Source organism: Nicotiana attenuata, chromosome 8 (assembly GCF_001879085.1).
Source record: "Nicotiana attenuata strain UT chromosome 8, NIATTr2, whole genome shotgun sequence".
NCBI lineage: Eukaryota > Viridiplantae > Streptophyta > Magnoliopsida > Solanales > Solanaceae > Nicotiana > Nicotiana attenuata.
The window spans coordinates 6,869,154-6,890,231 of NC_031996.1; the positions used below are offsets into that span (position 1 = coordinate 6,869,154).

At 35.2% G+C, this 21,078-nt stretch overlaps 2 protein-coding genes across 4 annotated transcripts; both read right to left on the minus strand.

The window, feature by feature from the left end:
- On the minus strand, positions 4,752 to 8,803 carry LOC109230816 (40S ribosomal protein S8-like). The gene is made up of 5 exons (XM_019396257.1): positions 8,695 to 8,803; positions 8,493 to 8,565; positions 6,411 to 6,741; positions 5,765 to 5,937; positions 4,752 to 5,066 (listed from the first exon to the last, which is right to left on the minus strand). Exons 1-5 carry the CDS (start codon positions 8,696 to 8,698, stop codon positions 4,982 to 4,984), a joined length of 666 nt encoding a protein of 221 aa, XP_019251802.1. The 5' UTR covers positions 8,699 to 8,803; the 3' UTR covers positions 4,752 to 4,981.
- LOC109230817 (heterogeneous nuclear ribonucleoprotein 1-like) lies at positions 10,648 to 16,576 on the minus strand. 3 transcript variants are annotated; one of them, XM_019396259.1, is made up of 6 exons: positions 16,343 to 16,530; positions 16,098 to 16,224; positions 15,811 to 15,896; positions 14,820 to 15,046; positions 12,881 to 14,072; positions 10,648 to 11,258 (listed from the first exon to the last, which is right to left on the minus strand). In XM_019396259.1, the coding sequence occupies exons 4-6, from the start codon at positions 15,042 to 15,044 to the stop codon at positions 11,245 to 11,247; spliced, it is 1,431 nt and encodes a 476-aa protein (XP_019251804.1). In that variant the 5' UTR covers positions 15,045 to 15,046; positions 15,811 to 15,896; positions 16,098 to 16,224; positions 16,343 to 16,530; the 3' UTR covers positions 10,648 to 11,244. The 3 variants fall into 3 exon arrangements, with proteins under 3 accessions (XP_019251804.1, XP_019251805.1, XP_019251803.1); XM_019396260.1 differs by lacking the exon at positions 15,811 to 15,896 and having other exon boundaries at positions 16,488 to 16,576; XM_019396258.1 differs by lacking the exon at positions 15,811 to 15,896.

The following is a 21,078-nucleotide window of genomic DNA, read 5'->3' on the forward strand; positions in this document are numbered from 1 at the left end:
CACTTGATAAAGCTAAATGAGTAGGCGACTTTACACTTGATAAAGCTAAGTGTTTGTTTCTAGACCTGACTCTTAATTACGGGTGAGTGTTTGGGCAGTTCGAATTGGATATGAAAATTTTGGTTTGAATTTTCGGTTTCGTATTGAAGAAATGATAATCTAAATACAATCCAAATAAGCTCGTATGCTCGTATTGGATCGGATTTTTTAAGTTCGATTTTGGATTAATCGGTTTGGATTTTTCGGTTTTGAACTTAAAAGTTGAGATGTTTCTTCTTTTTACAAAAATGAATATCCAAATGAAGTACACGTGTTAAATTGCTTGAAAAGTTTCTCATTCTCACTGCAATCATCCAAATAAAGTATTCAAGTAATAAATTTATTATCAAGGAAATGCAACAGAGACATTACTACGACCGCTAAGAAGTAACAATAGTAAAATCATATCCAAATAGAAAGTATTCTGACAGTATCTTAGTAATTAATATTGAATATATGAGATAATATCTAATGGGTAGGGTATTGCACTTATTACTATTGGAATATGTGTCACGCCCCGAACCTGGGAGCATGACCGGCGCTCAACCGAGTAAACCCGGTCGAGCAAGCCTACTTTACATCAACCTCTCATCATAACTCATGCATGATTTATCAAAATATAAATTGATCTTGACTTTCAAATTAGATACATTTGGCTCAATGGCCTAAAATCATTCTCATGATGGGTACATAGCTTCGTAATTAATTGTGAACATAATTACATAGCAAAACTCAAATCTTAAATACATGACCTGCAATGTACATGGAGCTTCTATGACAATAGATACCTAAGTACATAACACAAAACAGACTTGAATACCCACTGGAACTGTAGCAGGCTCACCAAGTCAGCTGAAAAGAGTATACGCTATCACTGATCGTTGCCGCCTGCTGTGGAACCACCTGTATCAATTAAAGATACAGCGCCCCCGGTAAAATGGACGTTAGTGCTGTCGAATAGCACTAGTATGTATAGCTAAAGGCCCTCTTTCAAAATAGAATGACCATATAAGAAGTGGAAAACCATAGAAACACCAAGTCACAATAAGCGATATCCAAATGTCCACATATGGAAATACAGTAACTTAAATAAGAGGCAAATGAAGTACATCAAGAAATTATGAAACATCCCATAGAATCACATTTCAAGTCTTATTATACTTACTTCATTCTGAACATCTTTTGGGATCAAGTGTGCCATATGAACTATGCGTGAGACACAAAATATAATGTAATGTAACAATATGTACAAACAAGGCCAATGAAAGCGGCCCCTATTGTCTGCGTTAACAATGCGTCTCACTAGACCAATCCATATCCCCCTCTTATTTTACACTTATACATTTGATAGACCGTCTTTAATGTCCACATATCATATTATGCACATATGCGTCTCATAGACCGTCCATAGTGTTCACATATCATAAACATATGCGTTTCATAGACCGTCCACAATATCACCTATACAATACACATGTTCGTTTCATAGACCGTCCACAGTATCAGAGCTTATACACCTAAGTGTATCATAGAACGTTCATAGTGTTTACTTACACAATACACATGTGCGTTTCATAGACCGTTCACAGTGTTTACTTACACAATACACCTGTGTGTTTCATAGACCGTTCAGAGTGTTTACTTACACAATACACCTGTGCGTTTGATAGACCGTTCACAGTGTTTGCTTACACAATACACCTGTGCGTTTCATAAACCGTTCACAGTGTTTACTTACACAATACACATGTGCGTTTCATAGACCGTTCACAGTGTTTACTTACACAATACACCTGTGCGTTTCATAGACCGTTCACAATGTTTACTTACACTATACACCTCTGCGTTTCATAGACCGTTCACAGTGTTTATCCATACTATATACCTATGCGTTTCATAGACCGTCCATAGGATTAATAACACATCATTATGCACATAGCCATATATAAACTCAAGCGACATGACTAACGCTACTTTAAAGGTCGTAAGTTGCCGGATCATTGGAACACTTCATGTTCATACTCATCATAAAGAAACATAGCTCATTACATTACTACATGTATGGTGAATCAATAATTCAATTTCAATGGCCCATGGCCCAAATTCGTTTTCATAAGATTTATCATCATTCACCATAGGACATCTCCCTTTTCATCTCATTATTCACTCGCTTGTCATCTTAAGCTCATTAGCTAAGTTCATGATTCTGGGGGACTTAACAACGAAGTCATTTACATTAATTATTTTAGAAGCATACATACTATGATTGTAACCATTGGAACATACAACACCCCATACTTCTCAATTTGGCAAACGGCCGCATTTCATGTTCATACTATCACTTATTTGTACTTGCCATGGGTGATCACAAGACATCAAGAATATTTAAAATATTTAGGAACACCATAGCCTCTCCTCATGAGGGCGTAGGAGCTTATAGCACGTTGGAAACATAAGTACAAATACGTTTATCTCATAACCTTTCACACCATATATCATTTTACAATTACTTTCAACTATTTACAACATCATTATCATATTGGCTCCCCTGGCCATACATATTATTCTTCATTCATGGCATTGTGTTCCTATATCATATTCCGCACTTTAATTTCTTTTCTTTCAAGGATTATTATCATAAACATCATCATATAGAATACTCTTGAAATACCTTTCCCAAAAAGGGCAATACACAATTTCAACTCATGAATATGTAAGAACTCAAAACATATTGAAAATACCTACCAAGCATAGCATTAGTTAGAACAACCACATTTAGACATGACTCGAGTACATAAGCTTTTGGATAATTCTATTTTCGGAGTCAATTTGGAATAGTTGAATCAAGGCTCACTTCATAATATTTCACACATCATTTCATTTCATTGGCGCTATTGGCCACAATTATAACTTTCATTCCTGGCACGGTGTCCACACTTTATATCTACAACTCACTACTTTAACTTTCAAGCATCTTTATAGATTATCGACAACGAAGAATCTCTAATCACGACTTTTAGTATACCTTTGAGCAATTAAGCGTCTTAAGCACATTGAGATTTCTTACACAATTAGGCATAATAGCCTTCACTTGAAACACGACTTGAAGTCATAACACTATACGCAACCCATACTTTGAACATATATCTTTAGTCATACAGCTCATTTCAGAATAGTCATGTTTATAGGTAATAACCCGGAATATATATAAATTAGGAATTTTGAGCCAACCGTTCTTGAACTTTTGGAAACATTTATGGAATTCGATTCTAAGAGAGAAAGTTTAGCCAACATACCTGAAATTTACCCCTTAATAATACTACGACGTCCACCACACTAAACAACTTTAATCTCTTGTAGTAAGACTCTTGAGAATCCCCACTTGTAGTGTTCTTAACCAATTTGGGGATTTGAATGGAAATCTATGGATCTTGGTTCATTGGACGGAAGTATAGGACGGATTCCCCTTGATAGAGCAAGCCCTAGCTCAAATAAATGACTTAGACACTCTGCCTACCCGACCTTGGCGGATTTATATGTCTCCTACGTGCGCGGCCGCGCACCTGGGCAAGTGGTCGTGCACCTGTCCGCGCACACAAGGCAGAAACTTCCAAATATGCGCGGCCGCGCATCTGGGCGCGCATATGACATTGGTCCGGTAAAATGGCCATAACTTTCTGTATACATATCCAAATAACAAATGGTTTGATGCATTGGAAACTAGATTCAAAGAGCTTTAATCTGATAGGTTGTTAATCACACAACTCATTATATATGTGTAGATATGCTCGTCCAAAGTTTGATCTTGTGCGTACTCATTTGGAATTTTAGTCCATCATGTAATTTTCCAACTTGGCTTAAACCTAGGCCTCTCCTTAGACCCCAAATCACTTATAATATACCTTATACACTTATTACCATATCCAATTGATAACCATCATATTAATAATCCTTGTTTGCACACAAAATAATATAATAAGCCTACCTTGGCACCACGAAAATCTTAAATTACTTAGCGAAATTTTCTGGGGCATTACAATATGGATAATGGACTAAATATAAGCGTAAAATTTTGAATTATCGGATATCCAAAAATCCGAAGTACCAAATCAATATCCAAATATTTTAAAAATTAAATCTAAAATCCAAACCAAAAATTCAAAAAATTTGGATTTCGATTTGAATTTTGGGTTTGCCCAAACTATGCCCAGCCCTAGTTTCAATCATTAAATGCATTTGTTTTTTCCTTTTACAACTACTTTAGTGAGCCTAAAAGGACAGTCTGATGCACTAAACTCCCACTATGCACAAAATCCGAGGAAAAATCGGACTACAAGGATCTATTATACGCAATCTTACCTCGTATTTCTGCAAATGGTTGTTTCCACGACTTGAAACCATGACTTCCTGGTGACATGACAACAACTTTACCAATTACCCCGAGGCTCCCTTCAACTACTTTAAGTTTCAATAGATATAAATGATTGAGATAATTTACGAGTTTACATTTTCTCAATTAGTGGTGCTATATATGTTCCAGTGCATCATCAGTACTTCAACAATTAAAGCTCCATAGCATTTTGGATTACCAAATTTCATAAATGCTTGCGTGCTGAGGGGACTTTGCGCAACTTATGAAGACAGTGTGAAACACTAATATTTGAAGGTTTTCTGTGAGCAAGCAACCATAGCATATAAAATTTCAAGCAATGTAAAACCTGAAAGCTGAATGATGAGACTACCTTAATGACATCTTTAATGACATCTTTAGAAGAAAACAGTAGGATGAATCTGTCCTCAAAATTATCACATTCCAAAAAGATGGGCTGATCTAACTCTACCAGCTAAAGAGGTTCTTAATACCCATTCTGTAAATAGTAAATAACACTGAGGCAATATGATTCGACGCTTTGGATGATATAACAGAAATCAGCTATAACTCTTAAGCAGCACCACTTGCACCCTTCCCTTTCTTTTTCTGAAGTTTCTTCATGTAGAACTCCAGTTCCTTACCCTCCAAGATGTAACTGCCAAAGTTAAACGAGAAATGCAAGAGAATGACAAATAGTTAAATACAGATCAAACAGGAAAAGAACATCAATTCACATCATATTCTGAATCACGTTTAGCCATATAAAAAGCAACAAAGATGCAGCTTTCACTCTCATAACCGAAGAAAACTAAAGCAAAAACTAGAACTCCAATTCAAAGAGTTTGAACTGCCACGAGTTTTTATAGTTTAAAAAAAAAATCAACAAATTCCAGAGAATTTAGAAACGATCTTGGACTGCTATGTCATTTAAATGTGAACAATCAAATAGAAACTTCTGTCATTTAAACGTGCTTGTAACATTAAGTAAAAAATGTTTTTTTAGCAGTTTGGTAAAGTGAAATGAAGAGGTTATGGGGTTGAGCTATACAGTTTTCAACAAAAGATCAAAACTAAAGAACAAAAGAACTCCAATTCAAAGAGTTTGAACTGCCACGAGTTTTTATAGTTTAAAAAAAAAATCAACAAATTCCAGAGAATTTAGAAACGATCTTGGACTGCTATGTCATTTAAATGTGAACAATCAAATAGAAACTTCTGTCATTTAAACGTGCTTGTAACATTAAGTAAAAAATGTTTTTTTAGCAGTTTGGTAAAGTGAAATGAAGAGGTTATGGGGTTGAGCTATACAGTTTTCAACAAAAGATCAAAACTAATAGAGAAGAAAACTCATACCCATCGGCACGGCCACATTGGCCAGGTCGTGACGAGATTGCCGCCAATAGACGGCCACTAGCAAATTGCTCTTCAACATGTGGGTCAATCTTACGATCTTGTTGACGCTTTTGCAGCTTTCTCTGGACATGGTTGCTTTTCTTTTCCTCCGCAGCAGGAGCAGTCTCAGCCTCCTGTGAACCAATGAATAAAAACCATCATATAATGCACTCGTTCAGAGCAATTTTCCGGCGGCGACCAAATTAGTAGAACAACTAAACACATACTACGACAAAATCCACCAGAAAAGACATTTGAAAAATACAATCGTTTCCTATTGATCAAGGAAAAAACTACACACAATTATAAGCAATCTTATAATCAAGAAAATACAATCTTTTCTTCACAAAATAAGAGGAAGAAGTTTAAGGAATTTTCCTTGAGACCTGAACACAAACAATTATCTATTTCCATTTGCATCAGAGCCACCACATACAGCAGTTTAAAAGATAACAGAGGCTCAAGCAGAACATCTTACAATTAAGTGTATCAATATTGCACTTCAAGTTAATATATAGCACCATAAAATTGATTATCATATCAACCGAAGTGGAACACCATGAATAAAAGAGACCACATATGACAAGGAAAGCATTCATGCAAATACCTCTCCTTCCTTCTTGACAGCACTCTTCTTCTTGCGACCAATATCAACTCCATAGTGCTGGAGATACCACTGCTTAAATGGAGCTGCATCAACTTGAACAATTGCACTCTTCACTAGAGTTTGTGTCCTAACCAGCTCATTGTTTGAGGCGTTGTACACCACATCCAATAAACGAGTTTTCCTAGTAACAGCCTCACTGCCCCAAGAGAAGTTTCCAGTGTCCAACCTCAAAGCACGCCACTTCACATTGCCTCCTCGGACCCTTATCCTCCTAACAGTCTTAGCATTAGGCACCAGCTTTGTATTTGCAGGCTGTCTTCCAAGCTCGTACCTTCACAGAGACATACAATCAAAGTCAATCTCATAACATGACCAATAAACACTCAACTGAAATCATATCTATGGACAGCCCAATATTACAAAAATCCACCTCACAGAATAATTTAAAGAAGAGTTTGAGAAGATCTAGCCAAAAGAGAGACTCTAGGACTAACTCTTGCAATTATGCAACAAAAGCCACCAATCTCTAGACCCTAAGGGGTCGTTTGGTTCAGAGGAGGGATATACATTGTAATCCCGGGATTACAATCCAATATGGAATAGCTAATACAAAAATATTGGCATTAATTTATCTCGGTATTAGCTAATACCCACAACCAAACATGGGATAAATATAATCTCCAATTTTATACAGGGATTAGTATCCTTATCCCGGTAATTAAACAACCAATAAGGAATCTACATATCTTCCTTCATAAAAGGCCCAGCTTCACATCTGCAGCCCACCCCCAAAATTCAACACAGCCACAACCTCAGACTAAATGGAGTCAGCTACATGTATTACCAATATCCATTCCATCAACATTTGTCTTATAAGCCAAATGGCAATTCTTTAAAACTAGAGGTTCTCAAGAAAGAGAAAAAATAATCCAGCAAAATCCACTGGATTTCTAGCTTTGTATACTTCATTAGCGTAAATCCATATAATAGATGCAAGTAAAATTGTTGTCCAAGACAACCACAGAAGAACTAGCTTCAGAACCCCAAACCCCACTCCCCTTATCTCTCTCTATCTATTAATCAACCAACTCTACCTCAATGTCAAACTAAAGAAGTCCATTATATGAATCATCTATATCCATTCCATCAAGGAATCAACATATATGTTACAGGGAAAATTAGCAATTCTTTAGAACTAGAGGTGCTCAAGAAAGAGAAAAAACACTTCTAGTGAAAGCCATGGGTCTGTTAGTGTTTCTTAACTTCATTTGCCTATAATAATCAAGAACATTAGATAAAGAGATTTCAAGAACCTTATCTACAAGCCAGGACATAAGTAGTAGGACATTCAATAAATCAACTACACTCACTCGCAAATTAATTTTGGTCGACTATATGAATCATCATCAAGCATCCATTTCCAATATAGTCAGGTCCAAAATCATAGATCATCCAATAAATTAACTACACTCAATCCCAAATTAGTTTTGGTCAACTATACGAATCTTATCTACACATACCAATATATTCAGGCTAAAATAGTTGGATATTCAATAAATCAACATTACTCATACCGAGTAAGTTTTAACATATACCAGCTACCTCCCACCAACACAGGTACTGGGCAACTCTATTCCACTATATTCAGGTCAAAATAGTTGGATATTCGATAAATCAACATTACTGATACCGAGCAAGTTTTACCAAATACCAGCTACCTCTCACCAACACAGGTAGTGGGTAACTCTATTCCACTATATTCAGGTCAAAATAGTTGAATATTCAACAAATCAACATTACTCATACCGAGTAAGTTTTACCAGATACCATCTACCAGCTACCTCCGACCAAAACAGGCACTGGGTAACTCTGACCACCAAAGCCTAGAGATGGGAAGAAATACCTATTTAGTAGACCATATCAATCCTTTGTATCCATTCCATTCTAGGTCCAAAATAGTGTGACATTTAATAAATCAATTATGCAAAGTCCAAATTTAGTTCTGATCGACTATGTGAATCCTCTATATCCATTCAGGTCCAAAGTAGTGAACATATTGAGATAAAAAGTAATTTAACTTACTTTCTCTTCTTCCTCCACGCCTTCTTCTTGCCTCCAGTGGCACGTCTCTTGTGCATCGAATCCCGAGAGATACCTATCACATACCATAAGCACATTCATTACTCTTATTTAGCTTATTTTCGTAATTTCATTACACCAGGATACAAACGTGCGAGATTAAGGACGATAATATGAAAGCTAAAAAGTCTAATGATTTCGTTACCCATTGTTGCCGGCGACGAAGGATCCTAGGGTTCCGACGGTTATGCTCTAATACGTAGGGCTCAACAAAAATGAGATCGGCTGGCCTTTTAAACCACTTTAAAACCCTAGCTGTAATTAAATACCAGTTATGTCCTCCCTTTACGTATTAGTCCTTGTAGTTTTGCCTCTAACTCAATCCGGTCCACCAACTTTTATTTGTTTCAATTTGGTACACAACTACAAGTATATGTACATAAAGTTCACGCAAAAATGTCTGTCTGGAGTTTCGTTTAAGTGTATGATCTCTCAATTTTAGACAAGATTTTTGCAACTTCAAGTCCGTATATCTGAAATTATCCCAAAATGGCTAAATTTGTAATCTTTTATATACACTGCGTGTATAGCTTAAATGGTGGTCCTAAAATCGACTATATGTGCACTTCTTTCCCCTTTTTCCACACTATAGGTCCTTTAAAGTTTTTAAATATTCCATAAGAAAGATATTTAATAGCTAATCATAATTTGACTAAATTATATGTTATATTTTCTTAATAATGATAGAATAATTAAGTCTCAATCCCAAATAAATAAGAACTGACTATATGATTCTTCACTAACCATGTTATTCCATTTAAATTCATCTCATACAAAAATTATGCAAATACAAATAAAAAGGTATTACTAAGTTCTGTATGTTTTCTAAACGTATGAATTCCTAAAAGGTTAAACCACACCCTAAAAAACATAGGACCTACGGTAAAAATGCTAAAGTATTAAAAAAAGATTTGAAAAAATGTAATAAGTGATTTCTTGTTTTTATAATAAGATTAAAAAAATTAATTTTGCCATAATGAATCATATTTTGGACCAAAGAGAGTAAGCAAATGCTTTCACAAGGAAAACTGAAAGCATATTGAACACATGGCATGGCATGCAACTTTGACATTATAATTTTAAAGTTAACTTGTATTAGAAAAAAAAAAGGATGAAAATTGAGCTCTTACCAGGAATAATATCACATTTACATAGAGTGAAATACTCAAGTAAATTTCTTTGTTGATCCCAAAAATACAAAAGCAGAATTTTCCTTTCAAGAAAATAGACTTGCCTAGACTGAGATGAAGAAGATTGAACAATAACAATAATATATCCAGTAAAATCCCACGAGTAGAGTCTGGAGAAAGTAGAGTGTACGCAAACTTTACCCCTACTTTGTGCAGGTAGAGAGGCTGTTTCCTACAGACCGTCAGCTTAAGGCAACATGATTTGAACATACAGTTAAATTGCACCTCCATCTCTTCCATTGTTGAACTTCACATTATGTTCTAATCAAAGAGTCCTACCTAATTGCAATATAAGGGAAACATATACTAGTTGATCTCTTGAATTTTGTTATTTTTCTACCTAAGAAGCACAAAAACTTAGCACAAGTAAAACATAGTGTTAAGTTTGACCAAAAAAGGCAGCCCAGTGCACAAAACATCCCGCGTTCATGCAGGGTCCGAGGAAGGGCCGCACCCCAAGGGGCGTAATGTAGACAGCTTACCCATTTTCAAGCATTAGTAGCTGTTTTCACGACTCGAAACGGTGACCTAAATGTCACATGGAGACAACAACACCGTTGCACCAAGTCAAAACTCAGAACCTACAAATAAGAGAACCATGCAACTCAAAACACACTTTAAATGGCAGGGGGAAATCAATCTAATATGCAACATAAGGGGAAGAGGCAGTCCGGCGCACAAGGCATCCCGCGTTCATGCAGGATCTGAGGAAGGGCCGCACCCTAAGGGGTGTAATACAGACAGCTTACCCTAATGCAAACATTAGTAGATGTTTCCACGACTCGAACCGGTGACCTAAATATCACATGGAGACAACTTTACCGTTGCACCAAATCAAAACTCAGAACCTATTAATAAAAGAACCATGCTACTCAAAACAGACTTCAAATAGCAGGGGAAAATCAATCTAATATGCAACATAGTTCCATACACAAACATAAAGTTTCAACTATATTGTTTACAAAATCTGCAGTGTCAAATGAATCAAATATTCAGTACTTATTGATAGGGATACTAGGTTAGTATCCCCAAATGTTTCACACTAGTAAATCAAACATGATCTCACATACAATCTGCAAGAAATGAAAATCCCAGAAGAAAAAAAAGGGAACTATAAAAACAAACACCAGCAACTTTGCCAGTCCACTACAGGGAACAAAAAGTTAAAAGAGAAAAAAGAATACAAAAAATGACAATTCTAACTCTCAACATAGTACCAGAGGTACTGGTCCTGTCGTGGGTACACAAACACATCGACTACAATAGATGGTATCACGTATAGTCCGCCATCTGATATACATCTCGATCAAGTGCTGAAAATGGATCCTATATTGCTTTTAGTATACTGAAACTTCAAACTGTCACAAGCGCCTTGCTAGCTCTATAGATAAGTTTTCTTGTATCCGAAATATATATTATGAGGGATACTATAAACATTGACATCCACTTGTTTCTCTTAAGTCTGTTCTCCTATCTATCTTCAGATATCCAAATAACGAGATCTCCTATGCTGCGATTCCTGAGAACAGTAAAAAAGAAAAGATGAGCTGTTTCAATTTCTCAAATATTTGGGCAAAACAGAACAACATATAGCCTTCTTTCAAGAATTAACTTATGTTAAAAAAAAAAGATAATATACGCGCGTGTATTGCATTTCTTTCAGGCATTCAACCGCAAATTTAACAGAAATGGAGGCAACCCAGCATCATATATCTTCAATGAAATTTCATTGAAGACCATTGAAGACATAATGCACAATCTAACAGCTTAAGCTTTTAGATGAGATGGCCACACACTTCAACATGGTAGCAAACCAGACAGAGGTCCTGGGTTCGAGTCTCACCGCCACACAATATCAAAAAGAATTTTCACGTGCTTGGCTCATCAGCAATAATCAAGCCCGCACGTGAGGGGGAATGTTGAAGACATAATTAAGTAAATAAAAGTGTGCTCTCTCTAACAACTTAAACTTTTAGATGAGATGGTCACACACTTCAACAAAGACATCCTTTTATTTATATACTTGAACAATGTATCTATGAGATAAAACTGATTTGTCTCGACATTTTCAGTTTAAGGCTGCTTTTGCTGTCAGCTATTAATTGTGACTCCAATACCAAGCAATGGGACTGGCAAGGGGAGGAAGGACATAGTCCATCTCGCCCCGACCTCTTTTCCTAATTACATGAGTATCTCATATTAAATCTCATGCTTGTTTGTGTTATTCTATTTGTAATCAAAACAATTGTGCTACCAATTACAAAAATAAATATGAAGTATTTAGCATTTTTTTTAACCGTGGTGTCCGGGCCAACTTGCGCGCACCTCGACTACTTCCACAGTATACCTGCTACCTCCCACAGGACCAGATAACTCTGTCCACCAAGATTTGGACAGATTAGGAGAAATCACCAAGTGTTTTTTTCCTCATGCTAGAATTTGAACCCGAGACCTTATGGTTCTCAATCCACTCCATCGAACTCTAGGCCACAACCTTGGGTGCATGAAGTATTTAGCATTTAGACACTAGATAACTTTCCTTTGTTGTACCATAAATTATTTGTGGAGTGTGGCACACACTCGCACTTGTGTGCGTGTACATGTGCATACCTGCAATCCACAAATATAGTCAGGGTGAAAAGTAAATCACGCCCTCATCCATGTCCTGGTGTATACACACACACACTTATTCAGGGTTGGTGAATGGTGAAGATGGCCTTCCCCACTCTAGATGGGCGGGTCTAGGCAGTTTTGTCACAACCAATCAACATAGCGACAACGCTCTGCTATCTTATCTTATCTTTGGTCATGAAAATATTCTGGTTGCCTAGACTACGCTTATGTAACTACAATAATTCTTTTCTTTTCTTTTTAAACAATAAACAGATATATAAAAATTGAACATTATAACCTTAGTAACTTTCAGCATCACTTCTGCTTTTAACCAGTTACACACACGCATATTTGAGGGCAAACTGCAGTTACATATCTGTATAACCAATATCTAGAAATATAACAAGACATGTCTAAAATTCCAAAGCAACATACTCTAAAAGATAGGCTGATGATCAAACTCAGAAATGATGGAATAAAATTATTAAAATTTAATACCAAGAGAGGCGATTCGAAGTATAATATTACCTCTATTCGATTGTCTATTTGCAATACTGTAATTTCCAATATAATCCTCAGAATCTTTAGCAGAAACATCTGCTGGATTTCCAAGACCATATTCAAATGAACCAGAACCATCTGCATCAGAAGACACAGCTTGCCAAGCTCGATCACTGTACACTGAACCGCCGCGGAATTGATCTCCGTAAGACCCCTCATAAGCGCCAGTTGGTGCTGTAAACGATGAAGTAGTAGCAGCACCTGCTGCATTATTTCTTCCAAGTCCGCCCGATCCCAGGCCGTAATTATTTTCCCCACTCCTGAAATTCCCACCACCGTATCCGGAAGAATTACCACCCGGAGCAGAAATAAGAGAAGCGCCCCAGTTACCACTGTTATTCCCAAAGACGGCGTAATTACCACTTGCGGAGCCCACATATGAACCCAGGCCACCAGAATTTGCTGAAGAGTTAAGGCCAATATTTCCCCATAAATTCCTCGTTGGGGAGCTTAGAGAAGACTCCCCTCTATTGCTGCTTGTGCTATATCCAATAGGAGTAGTGTATCTACTTGAATTTCCAGTGAAATACGGGTTCAATATTCGTCCGTAACCAAGATTATTGCTAAAGTTGGAAGCTCCTGCAAAGGTGGGGCTCAAAGCGGGATCCAAATTGACACCCATTCCATAACCAGGAGAAGCAAACTGAGAGAAACCGGTACGACCACCGGCAACCGGAGTATACCTGCCATCCATTCTGACCCCATATCCTCCGACTGAAGTTAGATTATACCCGTGAGCAGCATAGTTGTTGAGGAAGTTGTTGGCCCTATTGAGTCCGTAGTTGAATCCCGGGAGAGGGCTGCGGCTGGGACCCGGAGATAGCTCCTTTGGAACAGCGCGCTTTACTTCAACCATTTTACCATTTAGTTCATGAAAATTCTTGTACAATGTCCTATCAACTGCATCCTCTGAATCATAAGTTATAAATCCAAACCCTCTTGGCCTCTGGGTATTATGGTCATACATCACTACGACATCTGTAATTGTACCAAACTGATCAAAGTATGTCTTAAAATCACTCTCCGTGACTGTAGATGCTAAGCCTCCTACAAATATCTTTTTTGTGCGTCCAGGACCAGGCGATCCTTGAATGCTGCTATTGTTTCTATTTATTATTATTTGTTGATCATCCCTAGGAACAGCCTTCTTTGCCTCAACCTGAAAATTGAAAGCAATTTCTCATTTGCAGATATTGAGATGATTATCCATTTGATAAAGAGCTCTCTAGTTTAGTCTTTGAAGTCAGGGGCGGATAGAGCTTTAGGTTCCAGGTTATCTGAACCCAGTACTTTCGACGCGGTGCATAAATTTATGTGTAAAAATCTATTAGAACTGCAATAAATAATAGATGTGAACCGATAACTTTATAAATATAATGAGTTAAATGCAAAGAACCTTAATAGATTGAACCCATAGAGCTTAAATCCTGGATCCATCTTAGTTTGAAGTTCAATAAGTTTTATGCGAACAAGAGAGGTCTCTATCAATTAGCTGCCGCAAAAGTACAATCAATCGCTCAGCATGAAACAACCTCGCATTACAGCTTCTAGCGCCAGTTGACAATTAAGTAAACATTGATTATTAAACTTGTAGAGTTGTGTATACTACCCTAATCTCTCAAATGAAATACTACAATTATCAACTATTACGCCTCGATCTCAAATTAGTTGGATTCGCTGTATGAATCCTCTATATCCATTTCACTCCAATATCTAAGATAAACAACAACAACAACAACAACAACAACAACAACAACAACAAAGACGATAACAATAATAAAGACTACTATGCTTCAATTCCAAACAAGTAGGTGTCTGCTATATGAATCTTCACTGACTATGTTTCTCCATTTAAATTCGTCTAAGATGACTTACAAAGAACTAGAGATGACAAAAGAAGAATTACCGTTCGCCCGTCGATCATGTGCTTCTCCTTAACCACTCTTTCAGCAACAGCAGGATCAGAAAAGACAACAAAACCAAAACCACGGGCACGACCAGTATTACGATCTCTCATGATCACAGCTTCCACCACTTCTCCATATGACCCGAAATATTCTTTAAGACGATCCTCATCTGTGTCCCAAGAAATCCCACCTATAAATAGCTTACCGAGATCTGACTCCATCATTTCTGCAATCATAAGTTCAATCCCCAACAAAAATAAGTTTCACCCACATATGAAAATGAAATCTTGCACAACATAACGCAAAAATTAATACTACTAGGCAATCATTAATCATTCGTATTAGCAAAATTATTCCACCTACATAAAAATCAGTTTTATTTCTGCAATCATAATTTCAATCGCCTACAAAAAGTTAAGTTTCATCCACATATAAAAATCAAATCTTGCACAACATAATGTAAACATTAATATTACTAGACAATCACTAATAATTTGTATTAGCAAAATCATTGCACCTACATAACAAATCAGTTTTATTTTCTGCAATCTTGTTCAATCGCCAACAAAAAATTAATTTACACTCACATAAAAAATTCAAATCTTGCACATGATAATGCAACAATTAATCAAAACTAGATACTAGAGAATCACTACAACTTTGTATTAGCAAAATTGCCTGCATTTGAATCAAAGTAATACAGACACATGATTATCAACTTGGTATAAAACATATTCAAAATTCAAAAGACCCCACATAAAAAAATCAAATCTTGCACAACATAATGCTACAATTAATCAAAATTGGATACTGGAGAATCACTACAACTTTGTATTAGCAAAATTGCCTGCATCTGAATCAAATTAGTACAGACATATGATTATCAACTTGGTATAAAAATACAACAACAACAACAACAACAACAACAACAAAAACCCAGTATATTCCAACAAGTGGGGTCTGAGGAGGGTGGGATGTACGCAATCTTACCCCTATCCTGGAGAGGCAGTTTCCGATATACCCTCGGCCGAAAATAAATCCAAAATTCAGAAGACCCCACATAAAAAAAATCAAATCTGCACAACATAATGCAGTAACTAACCAAAACTGGATACTAAAAAATCACTACAACTTTTGTACAAGCAAAATTGCCTGCATCTGAATTGAACTAACACAAACCAGGTGATTACAACAAAATATTGAAAATTCAGAAGACCCCACATAAAAAACAAACATGAAAAGATCCAAAAAAGGAATTAACAAATTAAAAAACAGACCTTATGTATCAAATCAGGCAGACTACAAGGTGGGAATACTGATCAGAGAGAGCAAAGTGAGAAAGTGTTGAATTCAATCCAAAAACATGGATCCTCTTACCATCAATCAAATAACAATCCAATGTGTCTGGAAAAAAAATCAAAATTCAAATAGATCAGAAGCTGAAAAAAAATCCAAAAAAAGAAAAGAAAAGCGTATGTAAGAAGCAAAAGGAAGTTAAGAGGTCAATTTGTAAAAGACTGACCATTTTCAAGACACAAATCTAAATTGGGAAATGGGTTAGAAACAATAAACAGAGATCTAACAAAGAGATCTATATAGTTAATTATATTATTAATAATAATATAGGAATAAGGTGAAAACAGAGGATGTGAGTGCTCATCCTCTACCTCTCTCTCTCCCCCCAAATGTCCCTCTCTTCTCTTTGGTTATTCCACTTTTTTTAAATTATAAATATTGAAAAGGAATGAAAATTCTTGAATACTCCTCCATTTACAATATATGTGATATAATTTATCTCAAAATTTAAATAAATACTATGTTATAACATTAATATAATTATAAGATTTTAAAATACGAAATATATATTTTTAGTCGCTCTTAAAATAATAATGAATAAATTGTATTTTTTTATATGTATACATATGATATACATATTTTATATGCTTTTTGACTAGCAAATGGAATTAGTTTCAGCCGACCGACAAATTTAGTATTGTGCCCTTTTAAAAATGTGTAATCTTAAATATGCTCTCTCTATACCACTTTATGTGATACAATTGAGTCAAAAAGAGTTTTTTTAATCATGATTTTTATATATATTTTAAATATTTTATATTAATTATTGTCACTTATAATACCTTTTAAGTAAAATAAAATAATTGCACATTTTAAGTTCAAATAAACCAAAAATTAGATAGTTTGACTTAATATTCAGAATCATATCACATAAAATGGGAATAAGGGAGTAGATGTTTCCAAATATATAAATTTATTAATTTTTTCTTAAACGAACTAATAAGAAAATAATGTTAGTGCAAACAGAAGAAGTAGATAAGATGCAAAAAAAAGAAAAGAAGTTTAAGAAAATGGAAGAAAATAGATAAGAGGGTAGATGAAGGGGAGCCAGAAGCGAAGCCAGAATTTCGAGATTTTGGATTTAGGGTTCTAATCGTTTTAAGCTACTGGATTTAAATTAATAATTTATATATATTTAATAAATTTCTTACAACAAATAAAAGATTCGAACCAAAGTTATTGGATTCGGTCGAACCCGCTTTCGATACTCTAGCTCCGCCCCCAATGCGAGCGTGCGTGAATGAGTACGTGCGTATATGTTTGTCTGTACATTTGGGTGTGGCCCGCCTACGTTATTACATAAGATATGACCAAACTTTTCTATATTACTGTTTATCACCTCAAGAATGATATTTTTTTGTTTTTCATCTGGTGTTCGGTATCCGTATTGAAACCCGACTATATATGGATTCGCACCGCGTAGGACCGCATTCAGGGGAAGCGCTCCCTATAAAGAATTTTTCCATACCCAAGGCTCGAATCCGAGACTTCTGATTAAGGGAAGAGCAGCAGTGGCGGATGCACGTTGGGAGTTATGGGTGCTTAAGCACCCATTAACTTAGAACATATTAATAAATTTATATAGGCAACTGTACAAAAATTTAGATAAATATTGAGCGAGCACCTACAAGTAAATTCATTTTTCCTCTTCTTTTGAAGTTTTTATCGGCGAGCACCCATAACTTTAAAATCATGGATCCGCCACTGAAGAGCAGTCTCATCCAATGCACCACAACCTTTGGTAGTACCCCAAGAATGATATTTTCCAAGTACAAAGACTTTAAAACTAGTATTATATATCAATGTATTATAATACATAATATAATTTTTATAGTTACAAGTATTTTTAAGAAAATCTCAGAAAAAGAATAGTCAAATAAAGAACAATTCGACTCCCTCAAAGACTAATTCAAAATGTTAAGTCAACGGTTAAGAAATAGTATTGCAATTACCACTTGTTTGTGATAATGCATGTCGATTTAGTATAAATACATGTTTAAATAAAAATTTCACCAATATATATATATATATATATATATATATATATATATATATATATATATATATATATATATATATATATATATATATNATATTATTCTTTTTAGGACAAATAGAGTAAACAATAAAGCACACACAAAAATGGAAAAGCGAAGAAAAATCACTACTAGAGTGCTTTACGATATTGACTTGGTTGATCAAGAGATAGACATTTTTACCACCAAACTTGGTTGTAGCAGGATGTATAGGATTTCGATCTCCATCTTTAACCGAAGGTCTTGGGTTCGAGGCCTGTGAATGAAAATATTCCTAATAGGGAGCGCTTTCCTGTTTATTAGGCTTTACGCAGCATGAATCCGGATTAATCGGGACCAATACGAGGACCACACCTCCACTCTAGTAAGTCCGAGCAATTTCTGTAATTTTATTCGCATTCTCAACAATAACAACATATATTTCAGTATTATCCCTTATTGTGGGATCTGGATTCACATTCTCAAGGATTTTTTTTTNTTTAATAATATCTTTGGAAAAAATAGCGAATCTTTCCTACCAAGTAAAAATGACGAACAAACTTGTTTATATGTTTTGCTTAAAATAGGTGATAAAAGTTTATGTAAAGATTTTGCATGATTTGTTATCAATAAACAAGGAATTACATTCGCCCGCATTTAATAAAGTGGGAGAATAATCTTTTTTTTTTCTCGGGGTTCGATATTTACATTGTCCAATTAAATTTGGATTGACATCGGAAAATTCCACCATAAAGGGTTAAAATTGTTCCTAACAAAAGCGACTTTATAGTCATAGCTAGAACTCGAGGCCTTTAGTTAACAAAAAAAAAAGTAAAAAATAACTCAACCATCGCCTTTTTATAGGTTTTACAGACCGATGCCTGCTATTTTTGCTAATTATTCAAGTAAAGAATTATTAAAAATTAAACAATAATATCAACGACAATTACTACAATATTAATACTCCTAATTACAACAATAAGAACTCTATATAATAAACAATAATAAGTAAATATTATTTTTTATTTTAGTAATTGAGTGCCTTGCTTTCTCAATGCTATATGGACCACCTAAATGATCATTAACTAAAAAAAGAAGGGAAACTTACACAAATGTCCCTAATAAATCTTAACTTACCAACCTCTAGCCGTTAGTCATAGACTTACCAAAACTAGCCAACAAAAATTGAAAAACCAAATAATAAGGTTCTTTCTCTTAAAGAATCACATACAAAAATCACCTTCCATATTTTTAAGCGTGATTAGCAACATTAGAGACAAGACGGAAAGGAAATTTCATGGACGGGGTAGCAAATAAGGTGATGAAATACAAAAATCTATACAATATTCCAAAAATCTAAACAAAATAGGAACTTTTTCAATAGGTATAGTTGAAATTCATTGAAATTATATAGATGAGTCAATATACAAAATTTGAGGAAGATTGGAGGTGATTTTGACTGGTTTTGTATCAAAATTCGTAATTAGATCGAGTTCAAAAAAGTCTTCTGCGACACATGTATAAAACATGTATCACGCATGTATCATACACACATGCATACATGGATATACATGTGATACATAATTGATACAAATATGATACATATGTGATACACAAATGATACACAATGTGATACACATATCATTTTTTTCATGTTCAGCTTTTACTTCGAATTTTCAATTCAAACCACCTCAAAACTTCACCAAATCATCCCAAAACTAAGATTCAAGCTCCTTAAGTTGTGCCCAATCTATTATAATAACACCCACTCAAAACAAAGCAAAAATTTGATATTTTTTTGCTACAAATAGCTAATTGACTAATTTGGCTAATATTAGTAATATTTTATCAATTGACCAATTTTTGTAATGAGCAACTTATAAATGGACATAGCTAGTAATTTCCCAAAAAAGAAAGCCGTGGACTGGTCTATGTTCCAAGGGTTGTGAGGCCTTGTACCAACTTAACCAAATTTAATACTAATGTTTATTAATATGCAGACACCTAAAAAGTAGTGCCTAATTTGAAAATCTGTAAATTCCCTATAGATATTTCTTTTGTCATAATAATGGCTGTGTTCGGGTCAATTTGGACATATTCATACCATTTCATGCAGTTATAGATTTAAGATTTTATTAAGGGGTATCAAAAAAATAAAGAATTAAATGCACAAAGAAATCAAGTCTACATAATAATAATAATAATAATAATAATAATAATAATAATAATAATAATAATAATAATAATAATAATAATAATATATACATCTTAAAAAAAAATTCTACCTAGCCACAAAGTGTGATTTTCCTTTATCCCTCCCCTTATTCCTTCCTGAACGGAGGGTCTACCAGAAACAGTCTTTATGCCTTTTAAAGGCAGGGGTAAAGTCTGCGTGCGCTCTATCCTCCCTAGACCTCACTAGTGAGATTACACTGGGTTTGTTGTTGCCATACACAATGTAATTTTCCGATTGACAGGGTGTTAGCTGACACCCCTTGGAATAAGGTGGCCCCGCTACTAATTTCGGGGGATACCTATAATTTTTTAGGGGACAATACTTAGCAATTGCAGGTACTATTTTCGACTTAGGATCAAAACAACCAAAAAAAGCGAGTCTGGAACTTTTTATTGTCTTTTTGGACAAATGTTACGTTAATGAGTGTAAAAAAAAAGTTAATTTTCTATATGTAACGCCGAAATTCGTTGCGCTATACCTTAACAGTAACTTTTGCCGTTAAGGTATAGCGCATGGAATAAGTGCGATATACTTTTTAGCGCCGGAAATCTGTGCGCTATACTCTGACGACTTGACTGCCAGGTATAGCGCCTGGAATTAAAACGCTATACATATATAGTGCAGTAAATTCATGCGCAATACCTGTTTATG

Bases quoted from the DNA above. Each gene is read 5' to 3' on its own strand.
- LOC109230816 (XM_019396257.1), bottom strand. The intron at 5,938-6,410 runs GTATTTGCATGA...ATTGGTTCACAG, and splicing joins CTGTCAAGAAGGAAGGAGAG to GAGGCTGAGACTGCTCCTGC. The intron at 5,067-5,764 runs GTATGAGTTTTC...TAACTTTGGCAG, and splicing joins CAATGTGGCCGTGCCGATGG to TTACATCTTGGAGGGTAAGG.
- LOC109230817 (XM_019396260.1), bottom strand. From the start codon at position 15,044: ATGATGGAGTCAGATCTCGGTAAGCTATTTATAGGTGGGATTTCTTGG. The intron at 14,073-14,819 runs GTAATTCTTCTT...TTCAATTTTCAG, and splicing joins ACATGATCGACGGGCGAACG to GTTGAGGCAAAGAAGGCTGT.